We start from the raw sequence: 14,986 nt of genomic DNA, 5'->3' as shown, positions 1-14,986 counted from the left end.
TTGTACATTAATATTATAAGTAATCAATTAATATTTTAGGGCTATTTTGGTCTACCAATATTGTATTTATATTTTTATAATAATATAGATATAGATAGTAAAATATTTTTTTTCTTTTTAAATTATTTTTTAAAAAGAAGTCAACATGGGCCGCAAGTTCTGGACTACATCACTGCCAAAAATGGGCCGTCCAAAATAACGGACTTAACTGACAGAATCGTCTCTCTCGAATTGTAAAACCTACAGACTTAAACCCTAGGGAGAAAAACGAAGGTTTTTACTGTTCTCAACAACAATGGAGGAAACCAACATGGATGATTGTGAACAGAACCGTGAATCCGAGGTTGCTCCAGCTTTAATTGCAGTTCACCCAACTCATCAATCCGTTGCTGTCGCCGTCGGTTCAAATCTCCGTGTCTTTAATCTTCAGTAAGCGTCATTTAACTATAGTTTTAATTCAAGTGCGTGCGAAGAAAATAATTATTTCTCACTAATTCTTATGACAATGTGTTCAAACGAAGTACTTGTTCGTATTTATGCGCATAATTTCACTGGGTACAAAATTTAATATAAGGAGACCTGTTGGAACTTGTGGTTTTAAAATAAATTATTAAAATTTTAATTTAATCCAAATATAGAAAGCTTCATCTATAATTATTAGTCAGTGTGTGCTGAGAATCGTTACACTTTCTGTTTTTTATGATGATTTGTTTCAGACATAATGTACCTCACACGAGGTAGGGCTAAGGTTTGCATACACCCCGTCCTCCCTATACTCCTGTGGGATCACACTGGTATGTTGTTATTGTTGTTCAGACTTAATGTATGTGTGTGTCTATATATATAAGTAAAAGGGCAGCCCGGTGCACTAAGCTCCTACTATGCGCGGGATCCGGGGAAGGAACGGACCACAAGAGTCTATCGTATGCAGCCTTACCTTGCAAATCTGCATGAGGCTGTTTCCATGACTCGAACCCGTGACCTCCTGGTCACATGACAACAACTTTACCGGTTACATCAAGGCTCCCCTCATGTGTCTATATATATATACATAAACCAAATTACAAACAACCATTAATAGTCACAACCATTCAAATTACAAAGCTATAAGTAACATTCCCAAATCTAAAGAAATAAATTGTTACTTCCCAAAGCTTAATAAACAAATTGTGACTTTTCATTCTTTTGATACCTTTCTACCATATGTTCATAAAAATATTTATTTGATAACACCAAACTACCAACAAAAACGACATACCACATTTATTTTGAAAACACCAAACATTCTAGCAACAACAAACACGAACCATATGTGTTAAGACTCTTGGTAATGAAAAAAATGAAACTTATTTTTTTAATTCCTCCTTGACATGGCTTTTTGTTTTACTTCTTATACGTGCTATTTATGTTGTGGTTTAATGATTTGTTGGATAATTTTAACGTTGTTTGTGGCTGACAAAGACACAAGGATTCAAAATCTTATTTTTTGTTGCATGTCAATAAAATTGTATTGTTTTTCGTTATTGACTAATTTTCATGTGTGACAAAGAAACAAATTTTCATTACTTAGTACCCGCTGAAGTATGATTCTGGTGTTTCTTTCCTGTCAGATGTTGGTTTTGTTTAGGATTCACATATTACTACCATAATAAGTTTCTGGTTTAGTTTATTTCCTTTTTCTATTTTGGAGATTAAAAAAGAGAGATGAGTTTGATCTTCGTATAGTTTTTTCCATTCATTTGTTCACGTATAAGAAGGAGAGGTCAAAATTATCATTTGGTATAAAATATGTTTAGGAATGAAAATATTAAACTAGAAAAAGGTAATAAAAAAGTTACAAACTTTAAAAAAAAATATGTCCAACTCTCATGATTTTCAAAAGTGACAACAAAATCAAGCACCTTGATAGTATGTAGTATACTATCAGATTATTTTTATCGTAGCAGAGTTTTAGTAATTATTCCCTTTGTCCCGACTTATGTGATACTTTTTGTTTTTCGAGATTCAAACTTTTTAAATTTGACCATATGTATTTGGACATAAATTTTTTTGGTCTTTCGAAATAAAATTTACATGTATGAAAACTACGTAACAAATATAATAATAATAATAATTAATAATTAAAAATATCTAAACAAAGAATAATTCGTTTGATTCTCGAAATCTGAACACTTTCACATAAACTTGGATGGAGGGAGCATAAAGTTCAAGAACATGTCTATAGTTGGACCGAAATCTAGGAATGGAGTATGCAATAATCCTTAACTAAGAAAACCACAAAAAAATAATAAGATATATACTTAAAAAGTAATTTGATTAGCAAGCTATTATATTATTTTCTATATATTAAATAAATAGAAAGTTTTACTTTTTGCTCGCTTGAAGAAGAAAAAACAACTTCACTCAATTAGCTGACTCTATTTGTGTATTTAAGAATAAAAAATAAGTAGATTTCTAAACAAAATAAAAAAAACTTTTAAATCATTATATGGTTATGCGTTATTGCTAAAACTAAAAAGTAAACATGAAAATTTGTGAAATTGGTACTAAAATAAAACTGGAACAAAATTTAAGTTTTGATATATTGACTGCAATGATTGACTTCTAAGGTAGAATTTTTTCCTTTATTGAGGTGGCTAAGTAGAATAGATAATTATCATTTTTGTACTTACACTTTTGTCTTCACTTTTATTCTATGGACCAAACACAAATTTTAATAGAATATTTATATTATTTAAAGTTTTACTCTTCTAAAGACCGAATACACATGTGCAACGCACGTGCCGAGAGACTAGTAAGTATATATAGATTGAGAGAGAGCGAGAGCAATTGCCGAGGGTCTACCGGAAACAACTTATCTACCTTCCCAAGGTAGGGGTAATATCTGTATACACACAACCATACCCAGACCCTACTTGTGGGGATTACACTGGGTTTGTTGTTGTTGTTATTGAGCAATTATCAAAAATATATCTTCGTCCTTGTCTCATTGTTCCCTTAAATATATTGAAATGCTTCTAAACTGAAGCAAGTTTTTGTCTCTTTTTCATAGAGATTTAAGGAAAAAAAGGAGCTTTTTTATGCAGCACGAATGTGTTGTATCATGTATGCTCACGTCACGAGTTACGAAAAGTCTAGTATGCTTAACACCTTTTGTTTGATCGGTATTTGTCTAAATTCGAGCCTTTATTTCAGTTGTTTTGTCTTGGGCAAATTGCCTGAGGCCTATGCATTTTTGAATTCAATCATAGATATTTTGCCACTCATATCTGTGCTCTTTTTTCTCTTAGACTTTGTTTGGAGACTTTGCTGTAGCACTAAGTCAGATTTTTAAGTGAAGAAGGGTGGACAGAGTTTCGAAGCTGAAACAACTTTTTTATCGGTCATACAAAAATTAAGGGGTTTTGCATTCATTTTTCCAAAAAAGTCTTTTCTAAAGATTTTAGTATAGTTTTTCGATAAATATTAGATTTTTCTACAATAAAGGTTCTTTATAATAACATGTAAAGCAGAATTGTACTATCATCTATTCCTTAATGGAGGTAATCCTTTATATAGGTTTGACTTATTTCAGACCCATGTCCTTGTAATACTGGTAGATATTTTATTTCTTTAAGAAAATCAGAGGGAAGTGTAACAAAAACTTTTTTTTGTCCTAATGGCACTGAATTGAGATTCTGTTATCCGTTTTTTGTTGTAGATTTATGCTACTTAAAAAAAACAAAGATTTGCGCTTTACAACTTGGTTATATATTAAACTCTGTAATTTGTTGCAGAGAAGGTTGTTCGGTTTCATTGGTGGATGATTCAGGGGTGCATATGCATAAGGATTCAATAAGAGCAATTCGGTATGGTGCTGAAGGCAAGCTCTTTGTATCTGCTGGAGATGACAAACTTGTTAAGATTTGGTTGACTGATTCTTGGCGCTGTATAAGTTCGGTGTAAGTTTCTGATGTTCAAGTTCTTTTTTGCTAAAATGTACTTAACAAAGTGCAACTTTAAGCTTTTAAGTTAACATTAGGTGCAGTCCGGAGAAAAAGGTTATCAATTTGCTTACATTAGTTTAAAAACTTGGCAGAAAATATATCCTTCATAGCTATCCTAATTAAAAGGAAATTAAATAAAAGAAAGGGCAGCCCAGTGCACTAAGCTCCCGCTATGCGTGGGGTCCGAGGAAGGACCGGACCACAAGGATCTATTGTACGCAGTCTTACCCTGCATTTCTGCAAGAGGTTATTTTTAGGCTTGAACCCGTGGCCTCCTGGTCACATGACAACAACTTTACTAGTTATGCCAATGCTCCTCTTCGAAGAGGAAATGAAATAAAAAGAGAATTAATTCCATGGTTAGCTGGCGACAAAGCATGTTAATTGATCTAATTAGCATTTCAACCTTTTGTTTTGATGATTAAGTGTTCTTATCTATAATATTACTAGTCGTTATGCATTTGCCATGTGCATGTATTTCACGTGATTTTGAAGAGTATGTCATTTAAAAAATATCTTATGATAATTGTTAATACCGATAACTAATATTGAATTCAAAATGATCAGATTTTATTTGAACTTGTAAATTTTAAAAACAATATTTAGTTAAATATTACTTGTGAAATACATTTATCACAATTCTTTTAACATCAATAAAATAATACAATCACAATACCTATGGTAAACTAAATTCTATCTTAAAACATTCGTACAAACACAATATATATATGATGCTAAGACATAAAAACAATAATGTTAAAACAACAACGTATAACAATCTAGGACAACAAATTTACATAGTTACTATCCTCGAGTCGCTCAATCCCAATGCTCTCAACTGACCTATCAGCATGAAAATGTTAGGCAAATCAAAATTTAGTATTTTCACGATAAACCTTGCAAATATAAACTAAGTTGCTCGAACTCTTCACTTTCGATGCCGCACCCGTGTCGACGCAACGTGGGTGTGGGACCAGCATTGGATCTGGTCAACCAACTTTGGGTACTTTGCCCAAAACTGACAAAGAAATTTGGGACAGATACAATGATTTCTAAAATCAAAACAAAAGTTAGGGTATTAAAGAAAATGGAATATCTTGTATATAGAAATTTTGATGTTAGTCTTTTTTCTTTTATCTCCTTTTCACTTGATCAATATTTTCTCTTTCTCGGAAAGCTTGTAAGTTTTTCACATTATGTTTCATAATTTAGACATATTTTTATAACTCTAATTTTAAATATTTGAATTATTTTTAGCCGAATCCTCCCACCCGTATTTGTACCTAGATCCATACCCCCACATCTTAAAATTTGGATTATAAAGGTCTAGATCCGTACCCGTATCGGACACCCGCACTTAGTCCGAACAACTTAGAATGTAAATATCCACATAATTAGAAATTTCACAATTGCACTCCAAAATTTGTAATTACCCAATTCATGTACTCATCAACTCTGTTTTAAAAGGCAGAATTGGGACTCGCTCGGGGCTCGCCCCGGGGCGGAGCACTCGTAAAACGCCCCTGGGCTTATGTGTGGGGCTTAGTTCCGTGAGACTTACGCCTCGGCCATCGGGGCTTACGCCCCGGACACGCCCAATGCCCAGTAAACTAGACTCGCCTAATAGAACTTTATGCAATTGTGTGTAAATAACCTTGTAAATCCTCAAATTTTCTTAATAAATTGTTGACTATTCACAATTACTTTTTTCTTAATCATTAATCATTAAGTTGAGAGTATTTTATGTCATAATTAAAATAAAAATTATTGCATGTTATCCACCAAGACTGCTATGATAGTAAATTTTAAATAAATCTTTCATTTAAAAGTATTTATTTATTAACTTTTGTTATGTCTTTATTATATAATAGTCCATAATTTTTTTATAATTATTTTCCTTAATATTATTTTTCACGTTTACGAGATACAATACTTATTAATTTAATAGCCCAACATTAGCTAGTAACTATTTACAAATAATTAGTTATCATGGTATAGTATGGTGAATTATGTATCACTTTATTAACTTGTTGAAACTTAAAAATAAACGATGCTAGAGAATTATATTTAAATTGTGAATTATGTTTTTATATAAAATCTTTTTCAAATAGCATATTAAATAAAAGGAGTATTTAAAAAAAAATATCAAATTGTAACATCGAAATTCTTTCACGATTCATTACTCCTTAAGAGATACATATAAGATTTCGCATCGAATACATTACTTTTGATGTTTGAGTTGTAACGACGTTGCAACTAATTTGCATATTATGATATATGCCATACTTTTCGTATTATTCATAGTTGAATTATAATTTATAAATATTTTAAATAGATTATTTGTTATAATTTTGTGATTTCAATGTAATTTCTATAGTTATTTTTTATTTTATACTATCTTAAAATTCTTGAAATTTGTAAAATTTAAAGATCCGTGGGACTTACGCCCCATGTCTCAGGGCTTATGCCTCGCCTCGTCAGAGGTAAAACGCCTCGCCTCACGCCCCCCACCTTTAAAACATTGCTCATCAGTGCCAATAATACATCCTTAAATCCTGTATACTTTATTCTGAATAAATCTGAATATTAGATTAATGATTGAAATAGTCATTTTAGATTTTGTTTCTAGTAAATAGTGATTCTTAATTTTTCGAGATTTACAATTTATTTCTTTTGCTTTTATACTTCCTTTTTTTGGAACACGTTTTGCATGAACGACTTTCCACCCATTATTATAGCCTAAGTGATGACATAAGGCAGAGACCTAAGCTAGCACCGAAGAAAACTGGACCAAATAATGTTGGATGCAATCCCAACCCCATATACATAGTTCAAAAGCACTCGTAAGGAAGAAGTTATAGTTATTTACACAGTTCAAATAAGGAAAGGATTTATATAAGTAAAATTTTACTCGATTTTAAACTCCTAAATATTAGGAGTTCATACATATATAGTTCAAATAAGGAAAGATTTAATAGCCAAAACTTTAGTTAATCTCAAAGTCTTAAATATTAGAAAATAATTAATGACAATTCTGCCCAATATAAATTTATTTTTAAAGGGTAAAAAGGTCGACTAATATTTCATGTTGAGTTTCGTGCTTTTATTATATCTACACGAAAATGTTGATAGACCTTTTTACTCTTCAAAAATAGATTTTACATTGCCCAAAAATTGTTATTTAATTATTTTCCTAATATTTAGGACTTTGAAATTAACTAAAGTTTTGATTATTAAATCTTTCCTTATTTGAACTATGTAAGAACAACTAATATTTTAGGAATTTAAAGTTGATTAAGATTTTTCTTATATAAATCCATTCCTTATTTGAATTGTGTAAAGTAACTATATCTCCTTCCCTATAAGCTCTTTCAAACTATGGATATGAGATAAGATTCCACCAAGTATTGTTTGGTACACTTTTCTACGAAAATTGCTATTACATCCTGAAGGGAGGTTAAAAATCTGCTACAGAATAAGCTGGTGCTAGCTTAAATCTATGCGCTATCATCACTTAAACTATAATAATGGGTGAAAAATCATACATGTTCCAAAAAAGGGAAGAGAACAAAGCAAAAGGAAGAATTTCTTCTTCTTTTTTTTTGAGAAAGGTAACACGAGGAAGATATTTAAAAAAAAAACTAACATCACAATAATAGTCAACTAAATACTGTTTTTTTTTCATTCAAATTTATAACTTTAAATAATATCCAATCATTTTGAATTCAGTATTAGATTAATGATACAACAACTTTCATAAGATATTTTGCAATGATATGCTCTTCAATACTTGGAATAATGTGCAACACACATGCATAATGACTAGTGTCATGCTATTGTGAACAAATAATAATGGTTCTTCTGAATTTTCCACATCAGAAAATCTTTTTAGAAGTGGATGTCTATTTAATACTCCCGCCGTTTTATTTTGTGTCTTAGTTTGATTGGACGCAGAGTTTAAGAAAGTAAGAAAGACCGTTGAATCTTGTGGCCTTAAATTAAAGATGTGTATACTTTAAATCTAGTGGTCTTGAAATGCCATGTGGGATGTTGGAAAAGAGTTACTAAATATAGAAAGTGGCATTCTTTTTTAACCAGATCAAAAAGAAAAGTAAGACACATGAATTGAAACTAACGGAGGATGTGCATTTTTTTATTTTGTTGATAATTATTGGTTGGACTATCTACGGCAGATTATTTGATAAAACTATCCACTGCTGAAATTTGTTCTTTTTCTTTCCCCGTTTCTCTCTTTTTGTTTGTTTTAGATTTTCGTCATTAGGATTTGAAGTTTATCTAGGACAACAATTTTACCATAGTTGCTATCCTTGGGCAAATCAAAATTTTGTATTTTCACGATAAACGTTGCAATATAAATATCTACATAAAATTAGAAATTTCACAAATACACTCCAAAATATAAAATTACCAAATTCATGTACTCATCAATGACAATAATTTATCCGTATGTCCTACGGATTTTACTTTGAAGAAATCTAAATTCTGAACTTCAGATTAATGGATTGAAATGAGTCATTTTAGATTTTGATTCTAATAAATAGGGATTAATATTTTGAGATTTACAATTTTTTTTTGTTTTTCCTTTTTACTTCTTTTTTTTCCTTCCAAACACATCTAGAATGAATGATTTTTCACTCATTATTATTGCTTAAGTGATGGCATAACGTAGAGATCTAAGCTAGCACCGAAGAAAAGTGAACCAAATAGTATTGGATGCGATCCTAACCCTATATACATAGTCCAAAAGCACGACTAAGGCATGAGTTATAGCTACTTTACACAATTCAAATAAGGAAAATATTTATATAAGCAAAATCTTAGTCGATTTTAAATTCCTAAATATTAGGAGTTCATACATATACCGTTCCAATAAGGAAAAATTTAATAATCGAAATTTTAATTAACCTCAAAGTCCTAAATATTATAAAAATAATAAAATGACACTTTTGTCCAATGTGAAATCTATTTTTAAAAGGGTAAAAAGGTCGATCATATTTCACGTTGCGTTTCATGCTTTTATTATACCAACACAAAATGTTCATTGACCTTTTTACTCTATAAAAATAGAATTCACTTGGATATTATTTTTCTAATATTTAGGATTTTGAGATTAACTAAAATTTTGGTTACTAAATATTTCCTTATTTGAACTGAGTAGGAACTCCTAATATTTAAGAATTTAAAATGGAGTGAGATTTTACTTATGTAAATCCGTTCCTTATTTGAATTGGGTAAAATAACTATAACTTTTTTTTATGAGCGCTTTTGAACTATGCATATAAGCTTAGGATTCCACCAAGTATTGTTTGGTATACTTTTCTCCGGTGCTAGCTTAGATATTTGCCTCTGTCATCACTTAAAGCTATAAAAATCCGTGGAAAATTATCCAAGCTATGTTCCCCAAAAAAAAGAAGGAAAGAGAACAAAGCAAAAGGAAGATTTTTTATTAAAAACTATATCGCAATAATAATTAACTAAATTTTTTTTTTTAAATTTATAAGTTCAAATAATGTCTTATCATTTTGAATTCAGTATTACATTGTTGATACAACTTTCATAAAACAATTTCCAATGATATGCTCTCCAAAATCATCTGAAGTACATGTGCAACGCACATGCATAGTGACTAGTATCATGTTAAATGTTACTGTGAAACAAATAAATTCTTCTGAATTTTCTACATCACTAAATCTTCCTATAAGCGGATGCCTGTTTAATATTCTCTCCGCTTTGTTTTATGTGTCTTAGTTTGACTGGATACATAGTTTAAGAAATTAAGAGAGACTTTTGAATCTTTTTTTTGGGGGATAAGTTGAGAGACTTTTGAATCTTGTGGTCTTAAACTAAAGATGTGTATAATGTTCCAAAATGCCATTTAAATCTTGTGGTCTTAAACATGCCATGTTGGATGATGGGAAAGAGTTATTAGATATAGAAAGTGGTATTCGTTTTTGGAACAAATTAAAAAGGAAAGTAAGACACATGAATTGAAACTAAGGGAGGACATAATTTTTTTTCCCTTGACAATTATTGGTTGAACGATTCACTGCAGATTTTTTTAATGGAACTATCCACTGCAGAAAGTTGTTCTTTTTCTTTCCCCCTTCTCTTTTTTTGTTTGTTTTGGATTTTCGTCATTAGCAGGTGAAATTTATCTAACTGTTATGGTTTTAATAGGTCATCCGAGAAGAGAGTTAGTGCTGTTGCCGTTAGTAATGATGGTCGTTTTGTATCTTTCGCGGATAAATTTGGTGTAATATATGCAGTTGAAATAGAAGCTTTTCATGAAAATCAAAGCTTGCCCAATAATAAGGCAGTCCCAATTCTTGCCCACTACTGCAGCATCATTACTAGCCTGGTATTTTTCTTTTCTTTTCCTTTTCACATAAATTGCTTTAGTTTTCTATGCATCTACTTTTTACTCTATATCTTTTCTTTTTGATTGGTAATTTTTTTACCCTATATATATATGAGGGTTAGTGATTTTCTCAGCTATTGTTTTGATACTCATGAGTGGTCTTATGACGTTGTAAGCAGTTTTCCATATATTGTGTTTTCATACACACTGTTCTTGCAATTGTATTTATGTCTTTACTTTTTACCCAAATATTTTGGGTAAAGACTTTAACCTGTCTCGATGCATATCTTTTGCATTTTTGTAAGCTTTCTCCATTCTGGTGGTCAAGTATAATCATTATCCACTCTGATGACTAGACCATGATACTCTTATTGTCTATGATTACGTTATATCAGATTATGTTCAGCTTATAACTAGTAAACCACATATTATATGGCACTTTACTGTATCAAACTATATTTGATCCCATAGTCAAGGCCTCTAGTTTCAAAAGCTAGTTTGTTTTTCTCAAAGTGAATTTTCATCGTGTAGGAGTTTTCACCTGACGGACGATACATTATTAGTGCAGATCGGGACTTCAAAATCCGAGTAATGTCATGCTTCCTACTAATCATGAATCACAGTAAGATATCTTGATGTTCTCCTGCTAACATCAAAAATTTCTTATGGGTCATAATGACAGGTCTCTGTGTTCCCGGAAAAGCCATCGGATGGAGCTCATGAGATTCAGAGCTTTTGTCTTGGCCATACCGAGTAAGAATTTCTTGAAACTCTGGTGGTCCTAACACCCTCAGTATGATAATCAAGCTGATGTAGACGGTCTTTCCTGAAAAATGTTGGTTACATTGCTAAAATTCTTAAAATCTACTGACAGTTTTCTCGCCATTATTGATAAAAACCAATCTTGACATTTGACCAGGATTCTTGATCCCAAAAGAAATGAGAGAGCATTTTGACCAGGATGATTTAGTTGGTCAATTTTCTTGGCCTCCATCATAGTACTTCTAGAATATCTGTACCATGCCTAACAGTGAGTTGATGGAGCATTTTTATGTGTACTTGCCGAATTTCTTCTCCTTTTACATGTTTGGTAGCTGCTGTTGGTAAAGTGTTGCATGCACTATCAATGATTGCATTTAATAAAGCACATCGTTGAAATTGATTAAGCTGGTTCAAGTTTTACCAAGTATTCCAGATTTTCTTCAAAGATCAGTGTATAGGTCTCTGATCTTAAGAAGAAATTGATGGATTAAGATTTGTGATCTCATGTATTATTGTTTTCAAAACTACCTCAGCTAAACTTGGCAAAGATATAGGTGTTTTTGGTATCTGTTGTAAATAAGATTTTTTTTTGCGAGTTATGTAAGCTAGTTCAAGGCCAAGGCGAGTATGTAATGCTTGTTAGTGTTATATGTATCTCTTTTTGTGTCCATGCTGACTATATTTTTTGTTTCGAAAATGCATTTTAAACAGCAACAGTTGTTTAAAATTCTATTCATCCTCCCCTCCCCAACCCCCCCCCCCCCCCAAAAAAAAAGAGAAGGAAGAAGAAAGAGAGATGAAAAGCTTTGTTATCTGTTTCCGACTTCGGCCTGTATTTATGTGGGAGGAAATTCTATGATTTTGACAACGGTAGTTGGTTATGATGGGCATGGGCTCATTTGTTATGTCTCAATTGTCAGGTTCGTTTCCTGCTTTGCCTTCATTTGCAGCAAGGATTCCCAGCAGCGGTATTTACTTTCTGGAGGTGGTGATTCAACTGTGAGTAAATTCCTTAAATAAATAATTTTTTCTTACTCTACTATTAAATCACGCTTTTGTGCCTTTAAGATCCCATTTTGAAAAGATAACAAATGTCACCCTCAGCATTTGGCTATTGATTTTCTCTGTTCAGTACAAGCCCGTGACTTAGCAGCTAGGAGGCAAAACAGAATTAGTGACGTAAACTACAAAATGAAATTAGTTACTAAACAAATACCTTAAAAGAATTATATGAGCATGTAACTTCATATTATTTTTTATCTACCTTGAACCATAATGTATAAGGAGTATCATGCAACCTATGCTCTTTTTTCTTTTTCAGGTACGCCTATGGGACTTCACTTGTGGTTCTCTTCTTGATACCTGTCATATTGGGCCGGAGGTAGCTTCATTTTTTTGGCCTGAGATATTTGACTGATTTATTTTAGTTTCCTCTCTCCATCACATTACACAATTGGCTGGTCGAATCTATTTCATAGAAAGTAGAAATGGTGAACCATGGTTTTTAGAGACATGATTTGAGTGATTTTCAATCCCTCAAAGCAGCGATGACCGTGAAGTAGGATGTCAAGTGACCTGCCTTTTTTCTCCATTTCCTTTCTTCCTCTACCGTTTTGGTGGTGAAATGTGAAACTGTAAGTTTTCATGTTCAGCTTGGTGCTTAATTTCCTCTATGTTTGTGAAGACAGGACTCTCCCAGTTAAAAGGAGTAGATGACAGCTTGCTGGCTGTCACCGATCTCTGTGCCACTCGTGGTGGATCATTAATTGCAGTGGCCATTCAGAGGCAAGCCTCTTGTTATTTCAGCATGACACTTTTTCATCCGTATAGGACTCGGTCAATTTGTTCTTGAATTGTGATACTTCTTTTCTTCGCATTGTAGCTTGGCAGGAGTGATGCTTTTGAGTTGCAACCTTTCAGCTAGATCTCTCCATTTTGCAAGGGTAAGTTCCTTCACTCTCTCAGATTATGGAAATCTGATTAGATTGTGTCCCGTTCAAAGTTACAACGACCAGCAAGTGAAAATGTTATATGCTGCTGCATGTCAATGTTATATTAAAAGGAAAAAGGTCCAAATTTGCCCCTATACTATCCGAAATTGTTCAATGATTCCCTCAGTTGCACTTTTGGTCCATTCATACCCTTGCGGATAGCAAATTGTCTTGTATTTGCCCGTGCCATTATGTGAGACTCCAACGTGAAATTGGCGGAGTGTCCAAATTCTTCGAGAAAAGAAGTCCAAATTTACCCCCCAACTTTTGATTATGGTTTAAAATCATCCTCATGTTGGAGCTCCATTAGGGGTCAAGGGCTAAAATGGTTTTTCCTAACGATGGGGGTAATATTAGACCAAAAGTTCGACAGAGGCAAAGTTGCTCGATTTCGCATAGCACAGGGAAGATTTGATCCTTTTCCCTACTTTATATTTAATGCTGAAGAAAACTGAGATTGAATTCGTGACTGAACCGTTTGTATGTTTAACCTTTGCCCTTGAATGTAATTTTCAGGTGGTTCCAATTCCTGGGGAGACTTTTATTCCCACAAGCATAGCAGCTGCCTACTCGTCGAATCAATTATGGATGGTCATGGGTGCTTCGACTCTACGTGCTTCCGATTCAGCACCTTTGGCTCGTGTGAAGGTTGTCGATGGTTTCTGTGAGAGCAACCAGGACTCTGCTGAGCACGAGACGCGTGTCTTAGAAGATAAAGATATACGAGGTGGTGAACAACTCCTTCAAAAGTTGCAGGGCAGTTCGTCGATTGAGAAAGATGCATTAGCGACAGCTGCAGAATCAGTGAAAACTGCTATGTGTAATCTATTAATCAAGAAGCAGTACCCTTCGGAAAATCGAGAGTTTAGAAAAAGAGGGAGGAACGACAAGAAAGTAAATGAGAAAAAATGATCTTGGTAGGCAAAGTTATCCGATATCTGTGCTTGTGGGAGGTTATCAGAGTATTTCTAGGTCTCCAAATTACCGGGGAGTTGAATTTGCTACCAAGGATGAGCAAAGTGGCCTTCCAGCTAAAGCTCATAGAAAGTTCCAATGCCGAAAAAAAGAAATCGAATTTTGCCTTGATGTGATGTAGTTTTTCTACTTTATTCACAATTTGTGATATGATGTTGTCTTCATTGTCGCAATGGTGGCTACTATTATTTACAAAGTGTTCACCCTCCTTGTAACTTGTTTCTATTATATACCTTGTATTAGTTCTGGTACTTTACTGTAGCTAAATGTGCTGCTTTTGACATTACTATAATTTAAAACCCTTCTTCTGCCTTATTCATCAATTTCAGGTGCTTAAACTTGTATTTTATTACTCAAATATGATTTTTAATATAATGTTTATTTGATTTACAAAACTATTACTTCGTGAAACAAGCTTCACGCGTACGTTAAAACTTGTTAGATAATAGTTTAAATAAAAGGGTGAAGAGATTGAGTTAGTTACAGTAGCATTTGACCGAATTCCCATAAAAGTGAAATTTTCTCAATTAGCATCCCAATTACAAGTTATCCAGTCTAAAGTTCAAACGACGTCGCATTAATTCCAAAAAAAAATTTCAAACTCGAATGCCTCTTTAAATTGCTGAGTCCGTGACTAATAATTACTCCCTCCTATCACTTTTACTTATTCAATATTTTAAAAATACATTTTCAATTTTACTTGTCATTTTTAGCTTATCAAGAGAAAAATAATTTATTTTTTCTGTTTTGCCCTTAGTATTAATTACTCATTCCAAATCATTTTTCAAATCCGTTAAAACCATACACGAATTAATATGAGTATCATGGTAAATTATGCACTTCATTTATTATTTCTTAAGAGGTGTACAAAGTCAATACTCCCTCCGGTCCAC

At 32.6% G+C, this 14,986-nt stretch overlaps 1 protein-coding gene across 4 annotated transcripts; it reads left to right on the top strand.

The window, feature by feature from the left end:
• Positions 1 to 209: 209 nt before the first annotated feature.
• LOC107759320 (uncharacterized) lies at positions 210 to 14,416 on the top strand. 4 transcript variants are annotated; one of them, XM_016577204.2, is made up of 11 exons: positions 258 to 429; positions 717 to 794; positions 3,782 to 3,941; positions 10,185 to 10,365; positions 10,897 to 10,953; positions 11,048 to 11,118; positions 12,048 to 12,126; positions 12,449 to 12,508; positions 12,812 to 12,912; positions 13,010 to 13,070; positions 13,635 to 14,416. In XM_016577204.2, the coding sequence occupies exons 2-11, from the start codon at positions 722 to 724 to the stop codon at positions 14,028 to 14,030; spliced, it is 1,239 nt and encodes a 412-aa protein (XP_016432690.2). In that variant the 5' UTR covers positions 258 to 429; positions 717 to 721; the 3' UTR covers positions 14,031 to 14,416. The 4 variants fall into 4 exon arrangements, with proteins under 4 accessions (XP_016432689.2, XP_016432690.2, XP_016432691.2 ...); XM_016577206.2 differs by having other exon boundaries at positions 411 to 429; positions 3,777 to 3,941; XM_016577203.2 differs by lacking the exon at positions 717 to 794 and having other exon boundaries at positions 210 to 429; positions 3,777 to 3,941.
• Positions 14,417 to 14,986: the final 570 nt, after the last annotated feature.

This window comes from Nicotiana tabacum, chromosome 17 (assembly GCF_000715075.1).
Source record: "Nicotiana tabacum cultivar K326 chromosome 17, ASM71507v2, whole genome shotgun sequence".
In the NCBI taxonomy this organism is placed as follows: Eukaryota; Viridiplantae; Streptophyta; class Magnoliopsida; order Solanales; family Solanaceae; genus Nicotiana; species Nicotiana tabacum.
The sequence above is the reverse complement of the archived record's forward strand: the minus strand, read 5'-3'. Positions and strand labels throughout refer to the sequence as shown.